The 26926-nt window shown below is 48.3% G+C and overlaps 2 protein-coding genes across 7 annotated transcripts in view; one reads left to right on the plus strand and one right to left on the minus strand.

The window, feature by feature from the left end:
* The window catches only part of PHC3 (polyhomeotic homolog 3), a 364349-nt gene that overhangs the window by 321686 nt on the left and 15737 nt on the right, over window positions 1-26926 (minus strand). For 3 of the 6 annotated variants that reach the window (XM_063916216.1, XM_063916217.1, XM_063916213.1), the window contains exon 1: window positions 24963-25090. The exons of 2 other annotated variants lie outside the window; for them this stretch is intronic. In XM_063916216.1, coding sequence (XP_063772286.1) covers window positions 24963-25057 — 95 coding nt within the window. In that variant the 5' untranslated portion in view covers window positions 25058-25090. Of the gene's footprint in view, window positions 1-24962; window positions 25092-26926 lie in introns of those variants that run through there. One more of the 6 variants, XM_063916214.1, reaches the window with a different exon arrangement.
* Window positions 1-26926, plus strand: part of PRKCI (protein kinase C iota) — a 418248-nt gene that overhangs the window by 25896 nt on the left and 365426 nt on the right. The gene's annotated exons all lie outside the window — the stretch shown is intronic.

The following is a 26926-nucleotide window of genomic DNA, read 5'->3' on the forward strand; positions in this document are numbered from 1 at the left end:
CATCAATGCAGATTATCAACGTTTCGGTGCCGACACGCACCGTCGTCAGGATATGATGTAATTTGTAATATCTGAAAGTGAAGACAACAGTAATCCACCTGCCGTCCCTTTAGGAGCACGCACCCGCACTGGGGGCCCAAACACAGGAGGCTCTATACAAGAAGGGGCGGTCAAACGAAGAGGGGTAAGACGCCCACCGTGGAAAAAGACATAGAACCAGTCTTTAACCTGTCCCAGCGGATCCTCACAGCGGATGAAATTTCAGTGTTAAGTAGGGGACTTGCCTTCGTCCCCACCAACCATCATGCTGAATACGACTGGGGCAAGGATCTGCATCAATTTAGCAGAAAACTCAGGTTACAAGAATTCTTCGCAGACAAAACAGGAAACGTGCCTGTGAGCACTAATGGGCCAGATTCCATAGAAAAATTCTGCAGGAAAAACATCAAATCTTCATTTGACCCACCGGTCCTAAATCCATCTTTAAAATGCTTCACAAGGCTATTAGATGACTCTGTACATAAATACAACAATGAGAATAAATTTACAAGATACAATCTCCCTAAAGGAGAGCGGGAGGCACTTAAAAAACTGAGCGAGTATACCGACATCATCATCCGCCCAGCGGATAAGGGCGGGGCCATTGTGGTCCAGGACACCGCCGATTACCGCAAAGAGATTCAGAGGCAACTCAGTGATACCTCGGTGTATATCCAGCTACCAAGGGATCCTGTGAATAAATACAAAAGTGAGCTGGATAACATACTCAAACAGGCACAACAAGAGGGTATCATCTCAGAAAGAGTGTTAAAAGCTTTAACACAATCACACCCGGTGACCCCGATACTATATACAGTCCCTAAAGTCCACAAGGACGCAGAAAACCCTCCGGGACGCCCCATAGTATCAGCCATGGGATCATTATATCAACCAGTCTCACAGTACTTGGATGCGATATTACAGCCGTGTATCACTCAAGAAGATTCTTATGTAAAAGACACCACGAATTTCCTGTTACGCATTAACGACTATATGACAGTACCATTTGACTTACTGATGTGCACAATGGATGTACATAGCCTGTACACGGTCATCCCGCATGAGGCCGGACTCAGGGCAGTAGAGGAATTTATCAGGAATAGTAACCAGTACATAGGACCCAATGTGGCTTTTGTTATACAACTTCTCAGCCTGGTACTACACAGAAATTATTTTCTGTTTGATGGACGATTTTATTTACAGGTATCCGGTTGTTCCATGGGATCCAATGTGTCACCAACATACGCAAACATCTATATGTACGCAGAGGAACGACATCTATTTTACAGTAATCCACTTTTTATGGAACAATCAAAATTATTTTTGCGATACATAGATGACCTCATCATATTTTGGTCCGGAACAGCAGATACACTTGTGACCTTGGTGGAGTCCATTAATGCCCTTAAGGGTCCGATACAATTTACTTACAAATACAGCTTTAAAGAAATAAGTTACTTAGACGTTCTCCTGGTAAACAGAGAGGGAAGACTGGTTACGTCTGTTTACAGCAAGAGCACTGACCGTAACACACTATTAGGGTACAAGAGCCATCATCCTACAGCCCTAAAGTCTGGACTCCCGTATTCTCAAATGCTGAGGGTTGCCCGCATTAATAGCGATCAGGAATTATTGCATAAACAACTGGATGAGATGATGATCAAGTTCCTGAAACGAGGATACCCAGAAGATTTGCTTCTACAGCATAAAAGAAAAGTTTTACAAATCCCTAGGGAACAGCTGCTACATACCCATAAAAAGACAAATAAGAATGATGATCGCATAATTTGGCCAACGAACTATACAACTAGTAGCAGTGTTATCCAACAGGCAACTAAGGCCCTATGGCCAATAGTCAGCACTGATACTGACTTAAAGGGTTTTAAAACGAAAAAACCCATGACGAGCTTCCGACGAGGAAGAAACATCAAGAACTGGGTGGTACGCACTGATATAACCGGATTCAGCAATTTTCCTACCACAGGGAGCACACAACATCGTAAGGGGTGCTACAAGTGTATCCATTGCACCACATGCAGTCATATGGATACTGGGAAGGCCTTCCGACACCCACATAGTGGGAAGTATATCCCCATCAAGCATGCGGTAACATGCACCACGGCCTACATTGTATATATCATACGATGCCCATGTGGCTCATACTACGTGGGCAAAACTATACGTCCCTTTAAGGAGAGAGCCACTCAGCACAGATCAGCCATACGAGCGGCGATTCAAAGCGGCAACAGCGATCAACCAGTAGCCAAGCACTTTGCGGAATATGGTCACACTTTGACAAGTGTTAGGTACATGATCATCGATCATCTACCAATGAGCAGACGGGGAGGCGATAGAAACAAATAATTACTGATTTTGGAAGCCAGATGGATCATGAGATTGGACACTGTGGCCCCCAGGGGCCTAAACGAGAAGATATGTTGGAACAGCCTTATATAAATTGTTTTATGATTACAAATGGGGCATGTTGGGTATCTAGCATTATTTATTTACCTATATATTGCTAGGGAAAGTATTTCTATAACCAAAAAATTTTTTAAAAATTGAGGATGTTATATTGTGATTGAGGATGTTATATTATAATACACATACCCCATTACTACTGTGCGTGGGTATTAATATTATGAGCATACATAACGCCTACTGGGTGTTCCAGTTTTTCTTTTTAACGTTTTTATTTTTCAGAGCTGTGAAGGAGCGGCATTCGGCAAATACAGCCAGCAGGACAGTAAGAGCCAGGAGACGCGAGGGCGTCCTTGGTTACCTAACACGTCTGCAGGCTGTTGTCCCGACAACGGGTGGACGCAGCGCACAGGCGCCCCGCTGATTTCAGCAAGGTCTGGACAACGGGATGACGTCATCGCCAAGCGCCCCCGCACGCCAGGACGCCGGACACCCGCTTGGAGCTCAGGTGAATGGTGATCACACAGGTATTTAGGAGGGTGAGTTAAGCTGTACATGTTGTATGTGTTTGTCTTTCTATGCTTATACCATACATCATATCCTGACGACGGTGCGTGTCGGCACCGAAACGTTGATAATCTGCATTGATGTATTATTGAACTTTTAATACACGTTTTTGCATAAAAAAAGCCTCTGAGTGCCGTTCCATCTAGAATCGTATACCAGCAGTGCACACTGCTTTTGGATCAGGACACCGGGGTAATTGGATCCTTTATTGAGTGCCGGACCCAAACAACTTATATATATATATATATATATATATATATATATATATATATATATGTATAATAAGAATTTACTCACCTGTAATTCTATTTCTCGTAGTCCGTAGTGGATGCTGGGCACTCCGTAAGGACCATGGGGAATAGACGGGCTCCGCAGGAGACTGGGCACTCTAAAAGAAAGATTAGGTCCTATCTGGTGTGCACTGGCTCCTCCCTCTATGCCCCTCCTCCAGACCTCAGTTAGGGAAACTGTGCCCGGAAGAGCTAACACAACAAGGAAAGGATTTGGAATCCAGGGTAAGACTCATACCAGCCACACCAATCACACTGTACAACTTGTGATAACCATACCCAGTTAACAGTATGAACAACAACTGAGCCTCAGTAACAGATGGCTCTTAACAATAACCCTTTAGTTAAACAATAACTATATACATGTATTGCAGAGAGTCCGCACTTGGGACGGGCGCCCAGCATCCACTACGGACTACGAGAAATAGAATTACCGGTGAGTAAATTCTTATTATCTCTGACGTCCTAGTGGATGCTGGGAACTCCGTAAGGACCATGGGGATTATACCAAAGCTCCCAAACGGGCGGGAGAGTGCGGATGACTCTGCAGCACCGAATGAGCAAAGGCAAGGTCCTCCTCAGCCAGGGTATCAAACTTGTAGAACTTAGCAAATGTGTTTGAACCCGACCAAGTAGCAGCTCGGCAAAGCTGTAAAGCCGAGACCCCTCGGGCAGCCGCCCAAGAAGAGCCCACCTTCCTTGTGGAATGGGCTTTTATCGATTTAGGATGCGGTAACCCTGCCGCAGAATGAGCTTGCTGAATCGTGTTACAGATCCAGCGCGCAATAGTTTGCTTTGAAGCAGGAGCACCCAGCTTGTTGGGTGCATGCAGGATAAACAGCGAGTCAGTTTTCCTGACTCCAGCCGTCCTGGCTACATAGATTTTCAAAGCCCTGACTACATCCAGTAACTTGGAGTCCTCCAAGTCCCGAGTAGCCGCAGGCACCACAATAGGTTGGTTCAAATGAAACGCTGATACCACCTTAGGGAGAAATTGGGGACGAGTCCTCAATTCTGCCCTGTCCATATGGAAGATCAGATAAGGGCTTTTACATGACAAAGCCGCCAATTCTGACACACGCCTAGCCGAAGCTAAGGCCAATAGCATGACCACTTTCTACGTGAGATATTTCAGCTCCACGGTCTTAAGTGGCTCAAACCAGTGGGATTTCAGGAATCCAACACAACGTTGAGATCCCAAGGTGCCACTGGAGGCACAAAAGGGGGCTGAATATGCAGCACTCCCTTAACAAACGTCTGAACTTCAGGCAGTGAAGCCAGTTCTTTTTGAAAGAAAATAGATAGGGCCGAAATCTGGACCTTTATGGACCCCAATTTTAGGCCCATAGTCACTCCTGACTGTAGGAAGTGCAGAAATCGTCCCAGCTGGAATTCCTCTGTTGGGGCCTTCCTGGCCTCACACCAAGCAACATATTTCCGCCATATGCGGTGATAATGATTTGCTGTCACATCCTTCCTAGCTTTTATCAGCGTAGGAATCACTTCATCCGGAATGCCCTTTTCCGTTAGGATCCGGCGTTCAACCGCCATGCCGTCAAACGCAGCCGCGGTAAGTCTTGGAACAGACAGGGCCCCTGCTGTAACAGGTCCTGTCTGAGAGGCAGAGGCCATGGGTCCTCTGAGATCATTTCTTGTAGTTCTGGGTACCAAGTTCTTCTTGGCCAATCCGGAACGATGAGTATAGTTCTTACTCCTCTCTTTCTTACTATCCTCAGTACCTTGGGTATGAGAGGAAGAGGAGGGAACACATAAACCGACTGGTACACCCACGGTGTCACTAGTGCGTCCACAGCTATCGCCTGAGGGTCCCTTGACCTGGCGCAATATTTTTTTAGCTTTTTGTTGAGGCGGGATGCCATCATGTCCACCTGTGGCCGTTCCCAACGGTTTACAATCTGCGTGAAGACTTCTGGATGAAGTCCCCACTCTCCCGGGTGGAGGTCGTGCCTGCTGAGGAAATCTGCTTCCCAGTTGTCCACACCCGGAATGAACACTGCTGACAGTGCTAGCACGTGATTCTCCGCCCATCGAAGAATCCTTGTGGCTTCTGCCATTGCCATCCTGCTTCTTGTGCCGCCCTGGCGGTTTACATGGGCGACCGCTGTGATGTTGTCTGATTGAATCAGCACTGGTTGGTTTTGAAGCAGGGGCTCTGCTTGACTCAGGGCGTTGTAAATGGCCCTTAGTTCCAGTATATTTATGTGTAGTGAAGTCTCCTGACTTGACCACTGTCCTTGGAAGTTCCTTCCCTGAGTGACTGCCCCCCATCCTCGGAGGCTTGCATCCGTGGTCACCAGGACCCAGTCCTGTATGCCGAATCTGCGGCCCTCGAGAAGATGAGCACTCTGCAGCCACCACAGCAGAGACACCCTGGCCCTTGGGGACAGGGTGATCAACCGATGCATCTGAAGATGCGATCCGGACCATTTGTCCGACAGATCCCACTGAAAGATCCTTGCATGGAACCTGCCGAAGGGAATAGCTTCGTAAGAAGCCACCATCTTTCCCAGGACTCGCGTGCAGTGATGCACCGACACATGTTTTGGTTTCAGGAGGTCCCTGACCAGAGATGACAATTCCTGGGCCTTCTCCACCGGGAGAAACACCTTCTTCTGTTCTGTGTCCAGAATCATGCCCAGGAAAAGCAGACGTGTCGCAGGAATCAGCTGCGACTTTGGGATATTCAGAATCCAGCCGTGCTGTTGCAACACCTCCCGAGAGAGTGCTACGCTGACTAACAACTGCTCTCTGGACCTCGCCTTTATAAGGAGATCGTCCAAGTACGGGATAATTATAACTCCCTTCTTCCGAAGGAGTATCACTCATTTCGGGCATTACCTTGGTAAATACTCTCGGTGCCGTGGACAGACCAAACGGCAACGTCTGGAATTGGTAATGACAATCCTGTACCACAAACCTGAGGTACTCCTGGTGAGGTGGGTAAATGGGGACGTGCAAGTAAGCATCCTTGATGTCCAGCGACACCATAAAATCCCCCTCTTCCAGGCTTGCAATAACCGCCCTGAGCGATTCCATTTTGAACTTGAACTTCCTTATATAAGTTTGGAAGTGATGGATAAGATCTAAGCGACCAATGGTGGCAGAGGAATAAAAAAAGGACTGCTATTATTAATTAAAAAAAGGGGGTTTATTTATGAACAGAAAGATGTTTTATATATAAAAAGACATAAAAACACATAACTGGCCGAAATGGGGTTGCAACATCCAAGGTGCTAAACACTAGCACGATGGGACCCTAGGCACAAAACAATGAAAAAGCGTCAGAATAAAACTGGCAAGAGAACAGTTTAAAATTTGCATGGAGCACATAAAAAGTTTGAAAAAAAAATTAAATTAAAAAGCATGGGGTTACTAAAAAAATACAATTCAAATGTTAAAAATAAAGGTTTAAAAAACACGGAATTGATAAGGGATAAAAACGATTTGAAATGCAATTATAATAATGGAGATGGATAAAAGTAGCTTAACTGAGGATTCAGTGGTATCAGGATTCACCCAACGCGTTTCGTCTGGTCTGACTTATAAGTGTTCAAGGATTTTAAATTCAGAATGGGTCTCACCGAACCGTCTGGTTTCGGTACCACAAACATTGTGGAATAGTAATCCCGTCCCTGTTGAAGGAGGGGAACCTTGATTATCACCTGCTGGAGGTACAGCTTGTTACTTGCCGCCAGTACTACCTCCCTTTCCCTTGGAGCAGCTGGCAAGGCTGATTTGAGGTAACGGCGAGGGGGAGTCGCCTCTAACTCCAGCTTGTATCCCTGAGATACAATTTGTACAGCCCAGAGATCCACCTGTGAGCGAACCCACTGGTTGCTGAAGTTTCGGAGACGCGCCCCCACCGCACCTGGCTCCGCCTGTGGAGCCCCAGCGTCATGCGGTGGACTTAGAGGAAGCGGGGGGAGGATTTTTGTTCCTGGGAATTGGCTGCCTGGTGCAGCTTCTTTCCTCTACCCCTGCCTCTGGGTATAAAGGATGCGCCTCTGACCCGCTTGCCTTTCTGAGGCCGAAAGCACTGTACATGATAATACGGTGCTTTCTTAGGCTGTGAGGGAACCTGGGGTAAAAAAGTTGACTTCCCAGCTGTTGCTGTGGATACGAGGTCCGAGAGACCGTCCCCAAACAATTCCTCACCCTTATAAGGCAAAACCTCCATGTGTCTTGTCACGATCCGGGTATCTGGACGCCATTACTTACCCTTCAGATGCCTCCTAAGGCTGGCTCAGCGTTCCAGGACCGGATCCCGCTGTTCCTGAGTTTCCACATGCAGAATGTCAGAGTGGTGATTTCATCAGCCGCGGCCTCCGCTGTGCCCGCGTGGTTAAATGTGCGCTTGTCAGTCTGGCGTCTCCTGTCTCCTGTGGCCGGCGTCGCCATTACTGTTTCAATTCTCACATGGATTACAAACCAAACTTCCCTCCAAGTGTCTGCATGGGCGCAGCCATCTTGGATTTTGTCATCTGATCATTTCCACCAATCTGCTGTCTGTATTGTTGATTTGCATAATTGCCTAGCCAACCCCTTCATTGCTGCAGGTATAAGTAAGCTGTGCCTGAGCAAGGAAGGCGTCAGTGCTTTGGTTGTCTAACCTAGTTCCAGTTTGTCTCTCTCCTGTGGTTGTCTTCCAGGTTCCAGCTCCTGTCTCCAGACTTCTGCTATAGAGACCCGCACCAGCATTCCATCTGCGGTGTAGCCTGACTCTCCGATCCATTCTGGACTCACCTGTTTCCAGTTATCAATCACCTGCTTCCAGCCCAGCTTCCAGCAGTGTACAGCTTCTCTTAAAGGGCCGGTGTCCTTTCTGCAGTTTACCACTCTCCACCGGTATTATTATTTCACCGCTCTCAAACTCCAAACTTCATTATCAATCACCTGCTTCCAGCCCAGCTTCCAGCAGTGTACAGCTTCTCTTAAAGGGCCGGTGTCCTTTCTGCAGTTTACCACTCTCCACCGGTATTATTATTTCACCGCTCTCAAACTCCAAACTTCATTATTATTTCATCGCTCTCAAGTTCGTTTATTATTTAACTGGTTCCAGCCAGTATCCACTCCATACCAACAACAGTCTGGTTCCAGCCAGTATCCACAGCAGCCGTTTTATCTTCAGCAGCCCAGCCTTTCCTGGAACACCAGCTGGTACGATCCTGGGTTCTCTCCATTGCTACAGTCAGGCCTGGTAAGGACTTTCCAACTAGAAGATTATAAGAACTGTCTCACACTACCAGTGCCTGTGGCCCTTGCCACCCTGTAGTACCCAGGAATTGTATTTATCCTCTGTTGACTTTTATGTTTCCTTTACTGCTGCTGTGTTACGGAGTTTGTCATAATAAACATCATTGACTTTTATCCTGGTTGTCGTGGTCACGCCTTCGGGCAGTTATTCTACATGTTACTTACATGTCTAGGGGTCTGATACAACCTCCCAGGTTCCGTTACATCTCAGCCCCTACAACTGAGGCTGCCTCCCGTCAGCTCAGGCCCTCAGTTGTGACATGTCTTTTAGAATCAGCATCACCTGTCCACTGCCGAGTCCATAATACTCTCCTGGCAGAAATGGACGTGCATTAATTCTAGATGCCAGCAGGCAAATGTCCCTCTGTGCATCCCGCATATATAAGACGACGTCTTTTATATGTTCGATGGTTAGCAAAATAGTATCCCTGTCGAGGGAATCAATGTTGTCTGACAGGGTATCAGACCATGCTGCTGCAGCACTACACATCCATGCTGAAGCAATAGCAGGTCTCAGTATAGTACCCGAGTGTGTATACACAAACTTCAGGATAGCTTCCTGCTTTCTACCCGTAGGCTCCTTTAGGGCGGCCGTATCCTGAGACGGCAGTGCCACCTTTTTTGATAAGCGTGTGAGCGCTTTGTCCATCCTATGGGATGTTTCCCAACGTAACCTGTCCGTTGGCGGGAAAGGGTACGCCATCAGTAACCTCTTAGAAATCACTAGTTTCTTATCGGGGGAACTCCACGCTTCTTCACACAATTCATTGAATTCATCAGATGGGGGAAAAGTCACTGGGTGCTTTTTCTCCCCAAACATAATACCCTTCTTGGTAGTAACCGGGTTAACATCAGAAATGTGCAATACATTTTTCATTGCAGTAATCATGCATCGGATGGCCTTTGTAGACTGTACATTTGTCTCATCCTCATCCACACTGGAGTCAGACTCCGTGTCGACATCTGTGTCTACTATCTGAGCTAGCGGGCGTTTTTGAGCCCCTGATGGCCTCTGAGACGCTTGGGCAGGCGCGGGCTGAGATCCCGGCTGTCCCAAGGCTGCTGCGTCATCGAACCTTTTATGTAAGGAGTTGACACTGTCTGTTAAGACCTTCCACATATCCATCCAATCCGGTGTCGGCCCCGTCGGGGGCGACACCACACTTATCTGCCCCTGCTCCACCTCCACGTAACCCTCCTCATCAAACATGTCGACACAGCCGTACCGACACACCGCACACACACAGGGAATGCTCAGACTGAGGACAGGACCCCACAAAGTCCTTTGGGGAGACAGAGAGAGAGTATGCCAGCACACACCACAGCGCTATATAACACAGGGATTTACACTATAATGAGTGATTTTTCCCAATAGCTTATTATCCTATTTGCGCCTAAATTTATGTGCCCCCCCTCTCTTTTTTACCCTTCTCGTACAGGATACTGCAGGGGAGAGCCTGGGGAGCGTCCTTCCAGCGGAGCTGTGAAGAGAAAATGGCGCTGGTGTGCTGAGGAAGAAGGACCCGCCCCCTCAGCGGCGGGCTTCTCCCGCATTTTGTATAGCTTAATGGCGGGGGGTTTTACACATATACAGTTTCCCAGACTGTATTATGTGTATTTTGTGCCAAAAGGTAATCTTATTGCTGCCCAGGGCGCCCCCCCCCCCCTTCCCCAGCGCCCTGCACCCGACAGTGACCGGAGTGTGTGGTGTGCAGTGGGAGCAATGGCGCACAGCTGCAGTGCTGTGCGCTACCTTAATGAAGACCGGAGTCTTCAGCCGCCGATTTCATCTCCTTCTTCTGTCTTCTGGCTCTGCAAGGGGGCGGCGGCGCGGCTCCGGGAACGGACGATCAAGGTCAGGCCCTGTGTTCGAACCCTCTGGAGCTAACGGTGTCCAGTAGCCTAAGAAGCACAAGCTAGCTGCAAGCAGGTAGGTTTGCTTCTCTCCCCTCAGTCCCACGTAGCAGTGAGTCTGTTGCCAGCAGATCTCACTGAAAATAAAAAAACTAACAAATACTTTCTTTCTAGCAAGCTCAGGAGAGCCCACTAGGAGCACCAAGCTCTGGCCAAGCACAGATTCTAACTGAGGTCTGGAGGAGGGGCATAGAGGGAGGAGCCAGTGCACACCAGATAGGACCTAATCTTTATTTTAGAGTGCCCAGTCTCCTGCGGAGCCCGTCTATTCCCCATGTTCCTTACGGAGTGCCCAGCATCCACTAGGATGTCAGAGAAATATATATATATATATATATATATATAAAATAATGCTCAAGTAAGCTAATCAAAATATTCCAATTGCATAATTGGGAGATCCCAGGGATTCTGAACCAAGTAGCAACATTTTTACCTTGAAATATTTTTTCCCCCTAACTTTGCACCTGTTGTAAAGCTGCAAGAGAAGAGTAGCGTAAGTTTGTATAGAAATTACCACAGCTAGAATTCTTGCGTCTAATACCCCTTACTGCTGCCATAACTTAGGTCCAAGGTGCAGTGTAAACCAGGGACATGCAGTCAGGGGAGGCAGTGCCTCCCCTGTCATTAATGATTAAAATAATACAAAGAAGATACTTATGACACATATTCTGTGCCATAAGTATCTACTTTAGCCTTCATATTATTTTAATCATCTTTACCTGGTAAATAACTGCTTTAAATGTGTTTTGGAGGCACCGCTCTCCAGAGACGTGCGGTGAGCTAAATAGCTCAGGAGGCACTGGCTAGCACCAGAGCCAGGTTTACATGCAATATATGAGCCAAAGCGTACATGGGGGCATTATACACCGGTACAGCAGTGTAAACTTATGGAAATTTGTTGAGTTTTGATCAGAGATGTGCGGAAAAGTTAGCCAGGTGAGGCACTGCCTCACCTGCCATAGACTTTTTACTCCAGAGTTTTGGCTATAAAAATTATTAGAATAATGCAAAAAAGATATTTCAAACATATTCTTTGTATTTTTCATGTACTTTATACAGTCAAAACTCTGGTGCAAACGTAAGTATGACAGGAAAGGCTCTGCCTCACCCCACCGCACGTCACTGCCGCTCTCGGTGCCTCCCGCTGTCAGTGTAAAGAGCCAGAAGCATGGGGCTGGGCCAAACGTTGGGCAGTGAAAGCCCATTAAAAAAAGTGGCTGAAGCGGCACCTAACAGAAGTGCCGCTTTGACAGAGGCGTGCTTTCAGCTCATATGAAAGCATGCCCCTGTCACTGAGGAAACTGTGATAGGGCAGTGGGCAGGGCCGGCCCTGTCATTACTTTTGGACCTGGTGCAAGGCTGTGTGTTCCACAGGCACCACAACTAGGAGGGTGCTCGATTAGTTGTTTGCACCCTACCTAGAGCCTCTCCGTAATCTGCACCACCGGTTGGACTCTGTGACAGGGGGGGATCTCTTCAGGTGCTGTGTGCCCCGCTGGGTGAGAGGGCTCTCTTGCAACGAGTGACCGCTGCTGAGTCTGCCTGGCAGCAGGAGAAAGGTTCCCTGTGAGGAAGGGGGCATGTCTGCTGGGCCGGTTCGCAGTACCGTAACTAGACATTTTAGTGCTGTGTGCAAAAACAGCATCAGAGGCCCCCCCCCCCCCATATTTAAAACAGGGCCAGTGCGCACCAAAAATATAGGGACATGACTTCATGGAGAAGGGGTGTGGCCACAAAATAATACCAATTCATATTACGCTGTACAATAGTCTCCATTATTCAAATTATGCCGCACAGTAGTGCCACTTAAACACATTACACCAGGTAGTGTCCCTTTTACACATTATGCCAGGTAGAGCCTCATTTTACACATTATGGCAGGTAGAGTCCCCTTTTACCCATTATGGCAGGTAAAGTCTCCTTTTGCACACTGCGTCAGGTAGAGCCCCCTTTTACATACTGCACCATGTAGAGCCCCCTTTTACATCCTGCACCAGGTAGAGACCCTTTCTCTAACGTCCTAGTGGATGCTGGGGACTCCGTCAGGACCATGGGGAATAGCGGCTCCGCAGGAGACAGGGCACATCTAAAGAAAGCTTTTAGGATCACATGGTGTGTACTGGCTCCTCCCCCCATGACCCTCCTCCAAGCCTCAGTTAGGTTTTTGTGCCCGTCCGAGCAGGGTGCAATCTAGGTGGCTCTCCTAAAGAGCTGCTTAGAAAAAGTTTTTTTAGGTTTTAAATCTCAGTGAGTCCTGCTGGCAACAGGCTCACTGCATCGAGGGACTTAGGGGAGAGATTTTCAACTCACCTGCGTGCAGGATGGATTGGAGTCTTAGGCTACTGGACATAGCTTCAGAGGGAGTCGGAACACAGGTCATCCTGGGGTTCGTCCCGGAGCCGCGCCGCCGACCCCCCTTACAGATGCTGAAGATCGGAGGTCCGGAAACAGGCGGCAGAAGACTCTTCAGTCTTCATGAAGGTAGCGCACAGCACGGCAGCTGTGCGCCATTGTTGCTACACACTTCTCACTGACCAGTCACGGAGGGTGCAGGGCGCTGCTGGGGGCGCCCTGGGCAGCAATATTAAATACCTTTAGTGGCAAAGAATACATCACATATAGCCATTAAGGCTATATGTATGTATTTAACCCAGGCCAGATTTCTCAAAACCCGGGAGAAAAGCCCGCCGGAAAAGGGGCGGAGCTTATTCTCCTCAGCACTCAGCGCAATTTTCCTGCTCAGCTCCGCTGTGAGGAAGGCTCCCAGGACTCTCCCCTGCACTGCACTACAGAAACAGGGTAACAAAGAGAAGGGGGGCATAAATTGGCGATATTTATATATTAAAAGCGCTTATAACAAAAACAACACCTTTTAGGGTTGTTTATATACATTTATAGCGCTTTTGGTGTGTGCTGGCAAACTCTCCCTCTGTCTCCCCAAAGGGCTAAGGGGGTCCTGTCTTCGATTAGAGCATTCCCTGTGTGGTTGCTGTGTGTCGGTACGTGTGTGTCGACATGTATGAGGACGATGTTGGTGTGGAGGCAGAGCAATTGCCGGTAATGGTGATGTCACCCCCTAGGGAGTCGACACCGGAATGGATGGCTTTAGTTATGGAATTACGTGATAATGTTAGTACATTACAAAAGTCAGTAGACGAAATGAGACGGCCGGAAAACCAGTCAGTACCGGCTCAGGCGTCTCAGACACCGTCAGGGGCTGTAAAACGTCCCTTACCTCAGTCAGTCGACACGGGTACCGACACAGATGAATCTAGTGTCGACGGTGAAGAAACAAACGTATTTTCCAACAGGGCCACACGTTATATGATCACGGCAATGAAGGAGGCTTTGCAGATCTCTGATACTGCTGGTACCTCAAAAAGGGGTATTATGTGGGGGGTGAAAAAACTACCTGTAGCTTTTCCAGAATCAGAGGAATTGAATGACGTGTGTGATGAAGCGTGGGTTAACCCAGATAGAAAACTGCTAATTTCTAAGAAGTTATTGGCATTATACCCTTTCCCACCAGAGGTTAGGACGCGCTGGGAAACACCCCCTAGGGTGGATAAGGCGCTCACACGTTTATCAAAGCAAGTGGCGTTGCCGTCTCCTGATACGGCCGCCCTCAAGGATCCAGCGGATAGGAGGCTGGAAACTAACCTGAAAAGTATATACACTCATACTGGTGTTATACTGCGACCGGCAATAGCCTCAGCCTGGATGTGCAGTGCTGGGGTAGTGTGGTTGGATTCCCTGACTGAAAATATTGATACCCTGGATAGGGACAGTATTTTATTGACTCTAGAGCAATTAAAGGATGCGTTTCTTTATATGCGAGATGCTCAGAGGGATATTTGTACTCTAGCATCAAGAGTAAGTGCGATGTCCATATCTGCCAGAAGAAGTTTATGGACGCGACAGTGGTCAGGTGATGCGGATTCCAAAAGGCATATGGAAGTGTTGCCATATAAAGGAGAGGAATTATTTGGGGTCGGTCTATCGGATCTGGTGGCCACGGCAACTGCCGGCAAATCCACTTTTTTACCTCAGACCCCCTCCCAACAGAAAAAGACACCGTCTTTTCAGCCGCAGTCCTTTCGCTCCTATAAAAACAAGCGAGCAAAAGGACAGTCTTATCTGCCGCGAGGCAGAGGAAAGGGTAAGAGAGGGCAGCAAGCAGCCCCTGCCCAGGACCAGAAGCCCGCCCCGGGTTCTACAAAGCCATCAGCATGACGCTGGGGCTTTACAAGCGGACTCAGGAGCGGTGGGGGGTCGACTAAAGATTTTCAGCAATCAGTGGGCTCGCTCACAGGTGGACCCGTGGATCCTGCAGATAGTATCTCAGGGTTACATGTTGGAGTTCGAAAGGTCTCCCCCTCGCCGGTTCCTAAAGTCTGCTTTACCAACGTCTCCCTCAGAAAGGACGACGGTATTGGAAGCCATTCACAAGCTGTATTCTCAGCAGGTGATAGTCAAGGTACCCCTCCTACAACAGGGAAAGGGGTATTATTCCACACTATTTGTGGTACCGAAGCCGGACGGTTCGGTAAGACCTATTCTAAATCTGAAATCCTTGAACCTGTACATACAGAAATTCAAGTTCAAGATGGAGTCACTCAGAGCAGTGATAGCGAATCTGGAAGAAGGGGACTTCATGGTGTCCCTGGACATAAAAGATGCTTATCTGCATGTCCCAATTTACCCCTCACACCAAGGGTATCTCAGGTTCGTGATACAAGACTGTCATTATCAGTTTCAAACGCTGCCGTTTGGTTTGTCCACGGCCCCTCGGGTCTTTACCAAGGTAATGACCGAAATGATGGTTCTTCTACGAAGAAAAGGCGTATTAATTATCCCTTACTTGGACGATCTCCTGATAAGGGCAAAGTCCAGAGAACAGCTGGAAGTCGGTGTAGCACTAACCCAAGTAGTGCTTCAGCAACACGGGTGGATTCTGAATCTTCCAAAATCTCAATTGACCCCGACAACACGTCTGCTGTTCCTGGGAATGATTCTGGACACGGTTCAGAAAAAGGTGTTTCTCCCGGAGGAGAAAGCAAGGGAGTTATCCGAACTGGTCAGGAACCTCCTAAAACCAGGAACTGTGTCAGTACATCAATGCACAAGAGTCCTGGGAAAGATGGTGGCTTCTTACGAAGCAATTCCATTCGGCAGATTCCATGCACGAACATTTCAGTGGGATCTGCTGGACAAATGGTCCGGATCGCATCTGCACATGCATCAGCGGATAACACTGTCACCAAGAACAAGGTTGTCTCTCCTGTGGTGGTTGCAGAGTGCCCATCTGTTAGAGGGCCGCAGGTTCGGCATACAGGACTGGGTCCTGGTGACTACGGATGCCAGCCTACGGGGCTGGGGAGCAGTCACACAGGGAAGAAACTTCCAGGGTGTATGGTCAGACCTGGAGACGTCTCTTCACATAAATATACTGGAGCTAAGAGCGATATACAATGCTCTAAGCTTGGCAAAACCGCTGCTTCAGGGTCAGCCGGTGTTGATCCAGTCGGACAACATCACGGCAGTCGCCCACGTAAACAGACAAGGCGGCACGAGAAGCAGAAGAGCAATGACAGAAGCTGCAAGGATTCTTCGCTGGGCGGAAAATCATGTCATAGCACTGTCAGCAGTGTTCATCCCGGGAGTGGACAACTGGGAAGCAGACTTCCTCAGCAGACACGACCTTCACCCGGGAGAGTGGGGACTTCATCCGGAAGTTTTCCACATGATTGTGAACCGTTGGGAAAAACCAAAGGTGGATATGATGGCGTCTCGCCTCAACAAAAAACTGGACAGATATTGCGCCAGGTCAAGAGACCCTCAGGCAATAGCTGTGGACGCTCTGGTAACACCATGGGTGTACCAGTCAGTGTATGTGTTTCCTCCTCTGCCTCTCATACCAAAGGTACTGAGAATTATTCGGAAAAGGGGAGTAAGAACAATACTAGTGGCTCCGGATTGGCCAAGAAGAACTTGGTATCCGGAACTTCAAGAGATGCTCACGGAGGATCCGTGGCCTCTACCTCTAAGAAGGGATCTGCTTCAGCAGGGACCTTGTATGTTCCAAGACTTACCGCGACTGCGTTTGACGGCATGGCGGTTGAACGCCGGATTCTAAAAGAAAAGGGCATTCCAGAGGAAGTTATTCCTACCTTGATTAAGGCTAGGAAGGAAGTGACCGCACAACATTATCACCGCATTTGGAGAAAATATGTTGCGTGGTGTGAAGCCAAGAAGGCCCCAACGGAAGAATTTCAATTGGGTCGATTCTTACATTTCCTGCAGGCAGGATTGTCTATGGGCCTCAAATTGGGGTCTATTAAAGTTCAAATTTCGGCCTTATCAATCTTCTTCCAGAAGGAATTGGCTTCAGTGCCTGAAGTACAAACTTTTGTCAAGGGTGTACTACATATACAGCCCCCGATTGTGCCCCCAGTGGCACCGTGGGATCTAAACGTAGTTTTGGATTTTCTCAAATCTCATTGGTTTGAGCCTCTCAAATCTGTAGATTTGAAGTATCTTACATGGAAAGTAACCATGCTACTGGCCCTGGCTTCAGCCAGGAGAGTTTCAGAGTTGGCGGCTTTATCGTACAAAAGCCCATATCTGATTTTCCATTCGGACAGGGCAGAACTGCGGACACGTCCTCATTTTCTCCCTAAGGTGGTTTCGGCTTTTCACTTGAACCAGCCTATTGTGGTGCCTGCGGCTACTAGCGACTTGGAGGACTCCAAGTTACTGGACGTTGTCAGAGCATTAAAAATATATATTTCAAGGACAGCTGGAGTCAGAAAATCTGACTCGTTGTTTATATTGTATGCACCCAACAAGATGGGTGCTCCTGCGTCTAAGCAGACGATTGCGCGTTGGATCTGTAGCACAATCCAACTTGCACATTCTGTGGCAGGCCTGCCACAGCCTAAATCTGTAAAGGCCCACTCCACAAGGAAGGTGGGCTCATCTTGGGCGGCTGCCCGAGGGGTCTCGGCATTACAACTTTGCCTAGCAGCTACGTGGTCAGGGGAGAACACGTTTGTAAAATTTTACAAATTTGATACTCTGGCTAAGGAGGACCTGGAGTTCTCTCATTCGGTGCTGCAGAGTCATCCGCACTCTCCCGCCCGTTTGGGAGCTTTGGTATAATCCCCATGGTCCTGACGGAGTCCCCAGCATCCACTAGGACGTTAGAGAAAATAAGAATTTACTTACCGATAATTCTATTTCTCATAGTCCGTAGTGGATGCTGGGCGCCCATCCCAAGTGCGGATTGTCTGCAATACTTGTACATAGTTATTGTTACAAAAATCGGGTTATTATTATTGTTGTGAGCCATCTTTTCAGAGGCTACTTCGTTTGTTATCATACTGTTAACTGGGTTCAGATCACAAGTTGTACAGTGTGATTGGTGTGGCTGGTATGAGTCTTACCCGGGATTCAAGATCCTTCCTTATTGTGTACGCTCGTCCGGGCACAGTACCTAACTGAGGCTTGGAGGAGGGTCATGGGGGGAGGAGCCAGTACACACCATGTGATCCTAAAAGCTTTCTTTAGATGTGCCCTGTCTCCTGCGGAGCCGCTATTCCCCATGGTCCTGACGGAGTCCCCAGCATCCACTACGGACTATGAGAAATAGAATTATCGGTAAGTAAATTCTTATTTTTACATCCTGCACCAGGTAGAGCCCCCTTTTCAGGCCCGGCGCTAGCCGCTCAGCAAAGGGATGCAGTGTAGGGATGCCACAGGAAGGAGTGTCGCTCTGCATTACTATACTGCGCCGTCCTGTCCCCCCTGCTGTGCCTGTCACACTCTATGACAGACAGCGGCGCCGGCAGCTCGAAGCCTCCTCTCCCCCTCCCCTCCCTTGTGGCAGTGCATGGACCTAAAAGGGGCGGGGCTACACTGTAACAAGGGGCGGGGCTACACAGGTCCAGGCTGCAGCAGGAGGATGAGGTGAAACAGCTTCGGCCAGCCAGACTTCCTTAGGTAAGTGTCTGGAAAGACAGTGAGTGAATGAAAGTGTATGTGTGTGTATACAGAGTCTGTGTATACTCTATATATGTGTGTAATGTATGTACAGTATCTATGTGTGCGTGTGTGTATGTGTATATGTGTATGTGGTGTGTGTATCTGTGTAAGTATGACTGCGGCATCATTTGTGTAAGCGGCACTGGTACAGGGGGCATTACGTTTGCAAGTGTCATTGGTACAGGGGTTGTTACGTGTGTTAGCTTCACTGGTACAGGGGGCTTTACGTATGCAAGCGTCACTGGTACAGGGGGCGTTACGCGTGCGTCACTGGTACAGGGAGTGTTACGTGTGCAAGCGTCACTGGTACAGGGGGCGTTACGTGTGTTAGTGTCACTGGTACAGGGGGCGTTACGCATGCAAGCGTCACTGGTACAGGGGGCGTTACGTGTGCGTCACTGGTACAGGGGGCATTACGTGAGTTAGTGTCACTGGTACAGGTGGCGTTACGTGTGTTAGTATCACTGGTGCAGGGGACGTTACGTGTGTAAGCGTCACTGGTACAGGTGGCGTTACGTGTGCCAGTGTCACTGGTACAGGGGGCGTTACGTGTGCCAGTGTCACTGGTACAGGGGGCGTTACGTGTGCCAGTGTCACTGGTACAGGGGGCGTTACGTGTGCCAGTGTCACTGGTACAGGGGGTGTTACGTGTGCCAGTGTCACTGGTACAGGGGGTGTTACGTGTGCCAGTGTCACTGGTACAGGGGGCGTTATGTGTGTAAGCAGCACTGGTACAGGGGGCGTTACGTGTGCAAGCGTCATTGGTACTACGTGTGTAAGAGTCATTGCTACAGGGGGCATTACGTGTGTAAGCGTCACTGGTACAGGGGGTGTTACGTGTGTAAGCGTTACTGGTGCAGGGGGTGTTACGTGTGTAAGCGTCACTGGTACAGGGGGCGTTATGTGTGTAAGCGGCACTACTACAGGTTGTGCTACGTGTGTAAGTATCACTGGTACAGGGGGCATTACGTGTGTAAGCGTCTCTGGTACAGGGGGTGTTACGTGTGTAAGCGTCACTGGTACAGGGGGTGTTACGTGTGTAAGCGTATCTGGTACAGGGGGTGTTACGTGTGTAAGCGTATCTGGTACAGTGGGTGTTCCGTGTGTAAGCGTCACTGGTACAGGGGGTGTTCCGTGTGTAAGCGTCACTGGTACAGGGGGTGTTACGTGTGTAAGCGTCACTGGTACAGGGGGTGTTACGTGTGTAAGCATCACTGGTACAGGGGGTATTACGCGTGTAAGCGTCACTGGTACAGGGGGTGTTACGTGTGTAATCGCCACTGGTGCAGGGGGTGTTACGTGTGTAAGCGTCACTGGTACAGGGGGCGTTATGTGTGTAAGCGGCACTTGTACAGGGGGCGTTGTGTGTAAGCGTCACTACTACAGGTTGTGCTACGTGTGTAAGCATCACTGGTACAGGGGGCATTACGTGTGTAAGCGTCTCTGGTACAGGGGGTGTTACGTGTGTAAGCGTCACTGGTGCAGGGGGCGTTACGTGTGTAAAGCGGCACTGGTACAGGGAGCGTTATGTGTGTAAGCGTCAGTACTACAGGGGGCATTATGTGCGCTGTCCCTTTGTAAAGTATGGGAGGGCGCAAATTTATAGTTTGCAGGGGGGCGCCGAACACCCTAGCACCGGCCCTACCCCTTTTACATACTACACCAGGTAGAGCCCTCTTTTACTTACTGCACCAGGTGGGCAAGGCACCACTAGCACACTACTAGTTATGGCCCTGATTTCTATCGATCTATATATCTATCTATATATATATATAGCTATATATATATATATTTATGTAGCGAAAGAAACTGCGGCACTCGGGGGCTGCTGAAAAGTCACTGTATTAAATACAATAAACCATCTGTCGACGTTTCGGGGAATTCAACCCCTTTCTCAAGACGTGTTGAGAAAGGGGTTGAATTCCCCGAAACGTCGACAGATGGTTTATTGTATTTAATACAGTGACTTTTCAGCAGCCCACGAGTGCCGCAGTTTCTTTCGCTACATGTCCAATTTTTTCTGAGGACACCGGGGCATTTCATCACTCTAGCGCAGGGGTGTCAAAGACAAGGCCCGCGGGCCAAATCCGGCCCGCCAGACCTCGTCTGATGGCCCGCGGTGCCGCCGCCATGAAACCCCCTTCTCCCGAGTGCCCAGCTCGGGGGGGGGCGGGGTTTCGCGGAATGACGCGATTGCGTCGTGACGTCACGGCGCAAACGCGTCATTCAACGAAACCCCGTCGGAGGAGGGAGAAGGGAGCCGCGCAGACGAGGAGGGAGAGGCGGCTGAAGAGCGGCGAGAACCGCTTCAAATGTAAGTCAGCCCCTCTCCCTTCCTCTCTTTCTCTCTCTCTCCCTCCTTCCACCACCTGCCGCAATGTGTAAAATGGGGACCTGTACCTGCCGCTATGTGTAAAATGGGGACCTGTGCCTGCCACAATGTGTAAAATGGGGACCTGTGCCTGCCACAATGTGTAAAATGGGGACCTGTACCTGCCGCTATGTGTAAAATGGGGACCTGTGCCTGCCACAATGTGTAAAATGGGGACCTGTGCCTGCCACAATGTGTAAAATGGGGACCTGTACCTGCCGCTATGTGTAAAATGGGGACCTGTGCCTGCCACAATGTGTAAAATGGTTACCTGTGCCTGCCACAATGTGTAAAATGGGGACCTGTACCTGCCGCTATGTGTAAAATGGGGACCTGTGCCTGCCACAATGTGTAAAATGGGGACCTGTGCCTGCCACAATGTGTAAAATGGGGACCTGTGCCTGCCACAATGTGTAAAATGGGGACCTGTGCCTGCCACAATGTGTAAAATGGGGACCTGTGCACTATAAAAGGGGGCACATGGCTGGGCACTATAAAAGGGGGCACATGGCTGGGCACTTTAAAAGGGGGCAGATGGCTGGGCACATATAAGGCAGGTGGAGCGGTAAATTTTGGATAGACCTACAGATACAACCGGCCCTTTGATGGGGACCAAACTGCTGATGCAGCCCCCGATGAATTTGAGTTTGACACCCCTGCTCTAGCGAGTGCCGGGCTGTTTGTGTAACTATATATATATATATATATATATATATAGGGCTGTTTGTGTAACTATATATATATATATATATATATATATCTATCTATCTGGGTTAGAGGCACTCACAGGACTTCCACTGACAAAATAAATCAGGTGCTGTACACCTTATAACTGCCGCTTACCTCTAATCCAGCTACGTAGATCACTGCCACATGTGATTTTAAGAGGGCACCAAGGCATGCTACCGACTGAGAGGGATTGAGTGACGGCACACTATGTATAATATATATATATATATATATATATATATATATATATATATAGAGAGAGAGAGAGAGAGAGAGAGAGAGAGAGAGAGAGAGCGCGAAACGGGCGGCACTCCACGGATTCAAACACATGAGACAGCTACACAGGCTTGATTTCAACGTTTCAGGTGCTACTTTAATGGCACCTTTCGTCAGGATACCAACATAACAAACAAAACATTTTTTTAAGTAAACCTCCGGGTTCTTATAAGTGCACAGGGTGCACGACGTGTAGATATTTAGAAACAGGACCGTCAGTGCTTCATCCCCACTCCGGAAAAAAAACTGCGATCAAGCATGTATTGACATGCACTTCAAGATTTGTAATTTAGATTATTAAATGCCCTTGCGGGCTAGCATATATAGGCAAGACTGTGTGTACATTTCGGGAACGAGCTGCGCAGCACAGATCTGCTATTAGAATGGCCCTGGAAGGAAAACCCACTGAACAGCCAGTGGCGCGTCACTTCAAGCAAGCAGGCCATAGCATGGCAACTCTGCGCTATAAGCTGGTTGATCATGTCCCCCCAATGATGAGAGGAGGTGATCGGGACAAGAAATTATTGCAACTGGAGGCACGGTGGATATTTGACTTTAACACCGTCTCACCTGCAGGCCTGAATGAGAACTTATCTTTCCTGTGCTTTTTATGATTACGGTAACTTTTTACGATTAACTTTAATTGCTTATGCTAAATTTGTTTCATCTTTGCTAGTAATTTAGTAAAAGTCTTCTTTCTGACACTGCAATATGCTGCAATACAGGGTTCGTCTGCTAGACTTAATTATTGTGGATTGGTTCAATATAAAGATCTTTTGTGCATTACGTTATTGGTATATACGATATGCATGACTGTTGGCTCATGTTTATGTACAGTATGTTTATCACATTATTTTGCTGCTTATGAATTAGCTCAATTTGCAATAACGTTCTGCCTTGCATAGATCTAGATCTGTTGTGCTGATAGATTTATAAGCCGTGCAGCATTGAAGTCCGTGTACTGTCATTGTTATTGTTTCTGTTGTTGTCTTGGTTACGGGCTCCCCCTCCCGTCCGCCGATTGGAGGACGCAATTTGACGCGCCTCCGGAGGCGGGCTGTTGATAGGAAGCCCGGCGCACGAGGGTGTCTAGCAGCGTTGGTGGTTGCTAGGGGAACAGATTCCTCCTCCTGCTGCGGGCCGGCGTGTGATGCGGTTGTGCCCGCGACCGGAAGTGGGCGGGGAATGTGATTCGGTTCTGGGCACTGTGATCTATATAAGGTATGTTTTGTTTGTTATGTTTGTATCCTGACGAAAGGTGCCATTAAATTAGCACCTGAAACGTTGAAATCAAGCCTGTGTAGCTGTCTCATGTGTTTGAATCCGTGGAGTGCCGCCCGTTTCGCTCTCTCTGTACTTGTTCCGTCTGGATCATGGGAAGGCACCCAGGTATTTAAAGCAACTTACATGGAGTGCCGGTCATACTGGAATTGTATATATATATATATATATATATATATATATATATATATATATAAATAGAAAATGTATTATATTATTTTTATTTATTTTATTATAGCAGACATATTAGAGGCAGCACTCGGTGGACTTCATAACGTAAATAAAGATCACTGTACCGACTACATGTACAGTACTGTACATGTGGTCGGTACAATGATCTTTATTTACGTTATGATGTTTAATGCTGCTAAGAGTGCCGGTCATCACTGGCTTTTTTGTTTATATATTTTCTATGGAAACCCACCCTAAAAATCCTGACTTTGCCCCTGTGCCCGCCCAACTTCCCCCATTCATTCCTCTCCCATGACATGCTGCTCGCTTTGCTTACTTTACCTGATGTGCTGAACCACTGGCGGCTCCCCAGGTATATCCGATGGCAGTCACTCCCTTCAGACATCAGGAGGCGGGGAGGAGGCAGAGAGCTCAGCTTACACAAGCACAGCACATCCACGGATCAATCTTCAGTGCACACAGAGAGGAGCCAGGCGCTGGGCTGCTGTATGCTCCTGCGGGTTGGGGGTCGGGCAGTCCTGCTCACGCGCCATGGCAAAGTGCAACCACAGGGGTGGGGGTCGGGCAGCACTGCCCGCAGCTGCACTGTAAGCTCCGGGGTGACGCCAGGGGTGAGAGGAGGGGGATGGCGGAACTGAGATACAAGCACATGTAAAATATGGGATTGTGGTGGCGGCTGGTTGCGCCCCAGTTCATCCTGCGCTGTGTGCAAGGTACACAGCGCACATACCTAGTTACGGCCCTGCCGGTTCGCACTGTGCGCAGGGCCAGATGGCCGCTACCGCGATCAGTGCTCTGATCAGGTAGTAGTCACTGGTCCTTTTTAGTCACAGGCTACAGTAAAATGGCTGCGGGAGGGCTGCTGTGCATGCCATGCAGCAGCTCCCCCATGGAACTCCAGCAGCAGCGGCCAATAACGGGAAGCTGGGTAGGGGACTCCCATACAGGGGAAGGCTACACAATGCCCATAAGTCTCTCCTCAATGTTAATTTATATTTTAACTAGAGGAGTTGTGGGCTCAGTTTATTTATTTATTATTTATTACCAGTTATTTATATATCGCACACATATTCCGCAGCGCTTTACAGAGAATATTTGCCCATTTACATCAGTTCCTGCCCCGGTGGAGCTTACAATCTAGATTCCCTATCACATGTACACACAGACACATTCACTAGGGTTCACTTTTTGTTGGGAGCCAATTAACCTACCAGTATATTTTTAGATTGTGGGAGGAAACCAACGCAAATACAGTTAGGGCCATGGTAGGAATCGAACCCATGACCTCAGTGCTGTGAGGCAGTAATGCTAAAAATGACACCGTCCGTGCAGTCCCTCCCCTCCCCTATGCCGTGACACACTGTGTTTCTGGTCTGTACTCTGTCTCCAGGGCTCCTCCCATTCCACTGTGCAGCAGTGTTACACAGCACCTCCCCCTTTCCTCTGCAATTTTAAATGCTGGAGGCTGCCAGGACGTGAGGCCTACCTAGACTTTAGGTCTGAATTCGAATGTACTTGCGAACTAATTTGCTACTTCTACATTCATTCCTAAATTCACTACTTACTTTAATCCTGTTGTTGGGCATTTTAGGCCTTCGATTGTGGGCATTGTTTTGTGTCCAGACAGGCGGCAGGTGGTGTGCATTTGTTGGAAAGGCATCGAAGTCCTCCGATACGATGCAAATCCTGATGTGTGTCTCCCTCAAGTCGCTATCAGCAAATGCATGCTAGACACCCCATTCCAAGCTGATTGTGACATCACGGAACACACATCATAGAACAGGCATGCTAGAGCATGGGTCTTCAACCTGCGGCCCTCCAGCTGCTATGGAACTACACATCCCAGCATGCCATGCCTCAGTTTTAGCATACCTTAATAGCAAAACTGTGGCGGGCATGCTGGGATGTGTAGTTTCACAGCAGCTGGAGGGCCACAGGATGAAGACCCATGTGCTAGAGCCAAGCCACAGGTACATCGAATGCTAGCTAACTGAATGTTTAAATCCTTTTTTTTCTGCAGCATTCTGATGCAGAAGATTCCTTGGAACCAGAGATCCTTCCATTGAGAGGGACATGCTGCCTGGATGACTGCACTGTGCAAATTAAATCATGTAGCCAGTTGGTTTGTGGGTGGCTCTGGTGACTGGGTGGTTGGGTGGGCAGTGTGTTGGAGGTGGAGCACATGTAAATGACTGTGTATCATCCAGCCAGCGAGAGAGAAAACTTACGCAGGAGTGTGCCTGCTTGTCAGTGGGTTATGCACCTTGCCAGAAGTCAAATCTACATGGAGTAGCTGGAGGGGACAAGAGTATGTTTGTAAAATCTAGATAGAAGAGCATATATGGTGGTGCATTCTCTATGATTGTGTCAGCTTATGTTTTGGTGCACTACGCTTTCCTCCACCCCATTTTGGCCAATGGCTAGATTTTAGGCTTTTTGGTTAAGAGATCAAGTGTAGTCAAGAGTGTGCAATAGGAGCAGGCTGGTGTTTCATGTATGGGCATAGGTAATGGCTTCAGGGTAGAGGGGCTGATATGTGATTTCCTCCCTCTGTATCGTTCTTCTCTCTGACTGTCCCTTCCTTCTATCTGTTACTCTCGCCATCTGCCTCTTCATTATGCCGGTCTCTCTCCTCTGTGTGTCTCTTTCCACCATCATCTCACATCCCCTGTCTGCCTGTCTCTTTCCTCTATGTGTCTTTTTCCACCATCCTCTCACATCCTCTGTCTGCCTGTCTGTCTCTTTCCACCATCACCTCACATCCTCTGTCTGTCTGCCTCTTTCCTCTGTCTGTCTCTGACAGCAGGGAAGGATCTGGAAAGATCAGGGTCTAACCCAGGTTGGAACCATGTCCTGAAACCTGCATCGGACCTGGGTTTTTGTGGAAAAGTGGTATTACTGAATACCAAAAACCCTGCTGCTACCCAAAATTTGAGCGCAGCAAAAAAAATAAAAAAATAAAATAAAAGAATAATAATAATAATAATAATAATACTGTGTTCAACTAGATATGCACCTACAGTATGTGTCTTTTGTAAATTCCCAAAATCACTGTGAAGCAAAATGGATAGGAAACCTGATCTGCCATGAAATACTTTGTAGTAGAGGAGTTCTCATGTAACCCTAATTGTCCATTTTCTCCTTCAGTACACCATGGTAGCCCTTACAATGGAATGTAGTACCAAGCAATACAACAGGAATGGTCACATACAGTAGAAAACATTGAACCACATAAGCTGCATAATCACACAATTATTAAAATAGTTGAGTGGAGGAGTTGGGTACAGGAGACCAGCGCTTAGAATGCCGGCCGTCACATGACCAACAGCGGTACGCCGATGCCTAGAATGCCGACTCTTGGTAGGCAAGTATGCTAACCCTCTCTCAATGCTACCCCTAATCCTTCTTTCCCACAGCCTAACCCTATACCCTCCATAGCCCGCAGCCTAACCGTATCCCTCTGAAGCATAGTTACATTTGGGATGCCGGCTGTTGGGATTCTGGCGACGGGATTCTGATGGGTGTTGTG

Source organism: Pseudophryne corroboree, chromosome 4, assembly GCF_028390025.1.
Source record: "Pseudophryne corroboree isolate aPseCor3 chromosome 4, aPseCor3.hap2, whole genome shotgun sequence".
NCBI classification, from domain to species: domain Eukaryota; kingdom Metazoa; phylum Chordata; class Amphibia; order Anura; family Myobatrachidae; genus Pseudophryne; species Pseudophryne corroboree.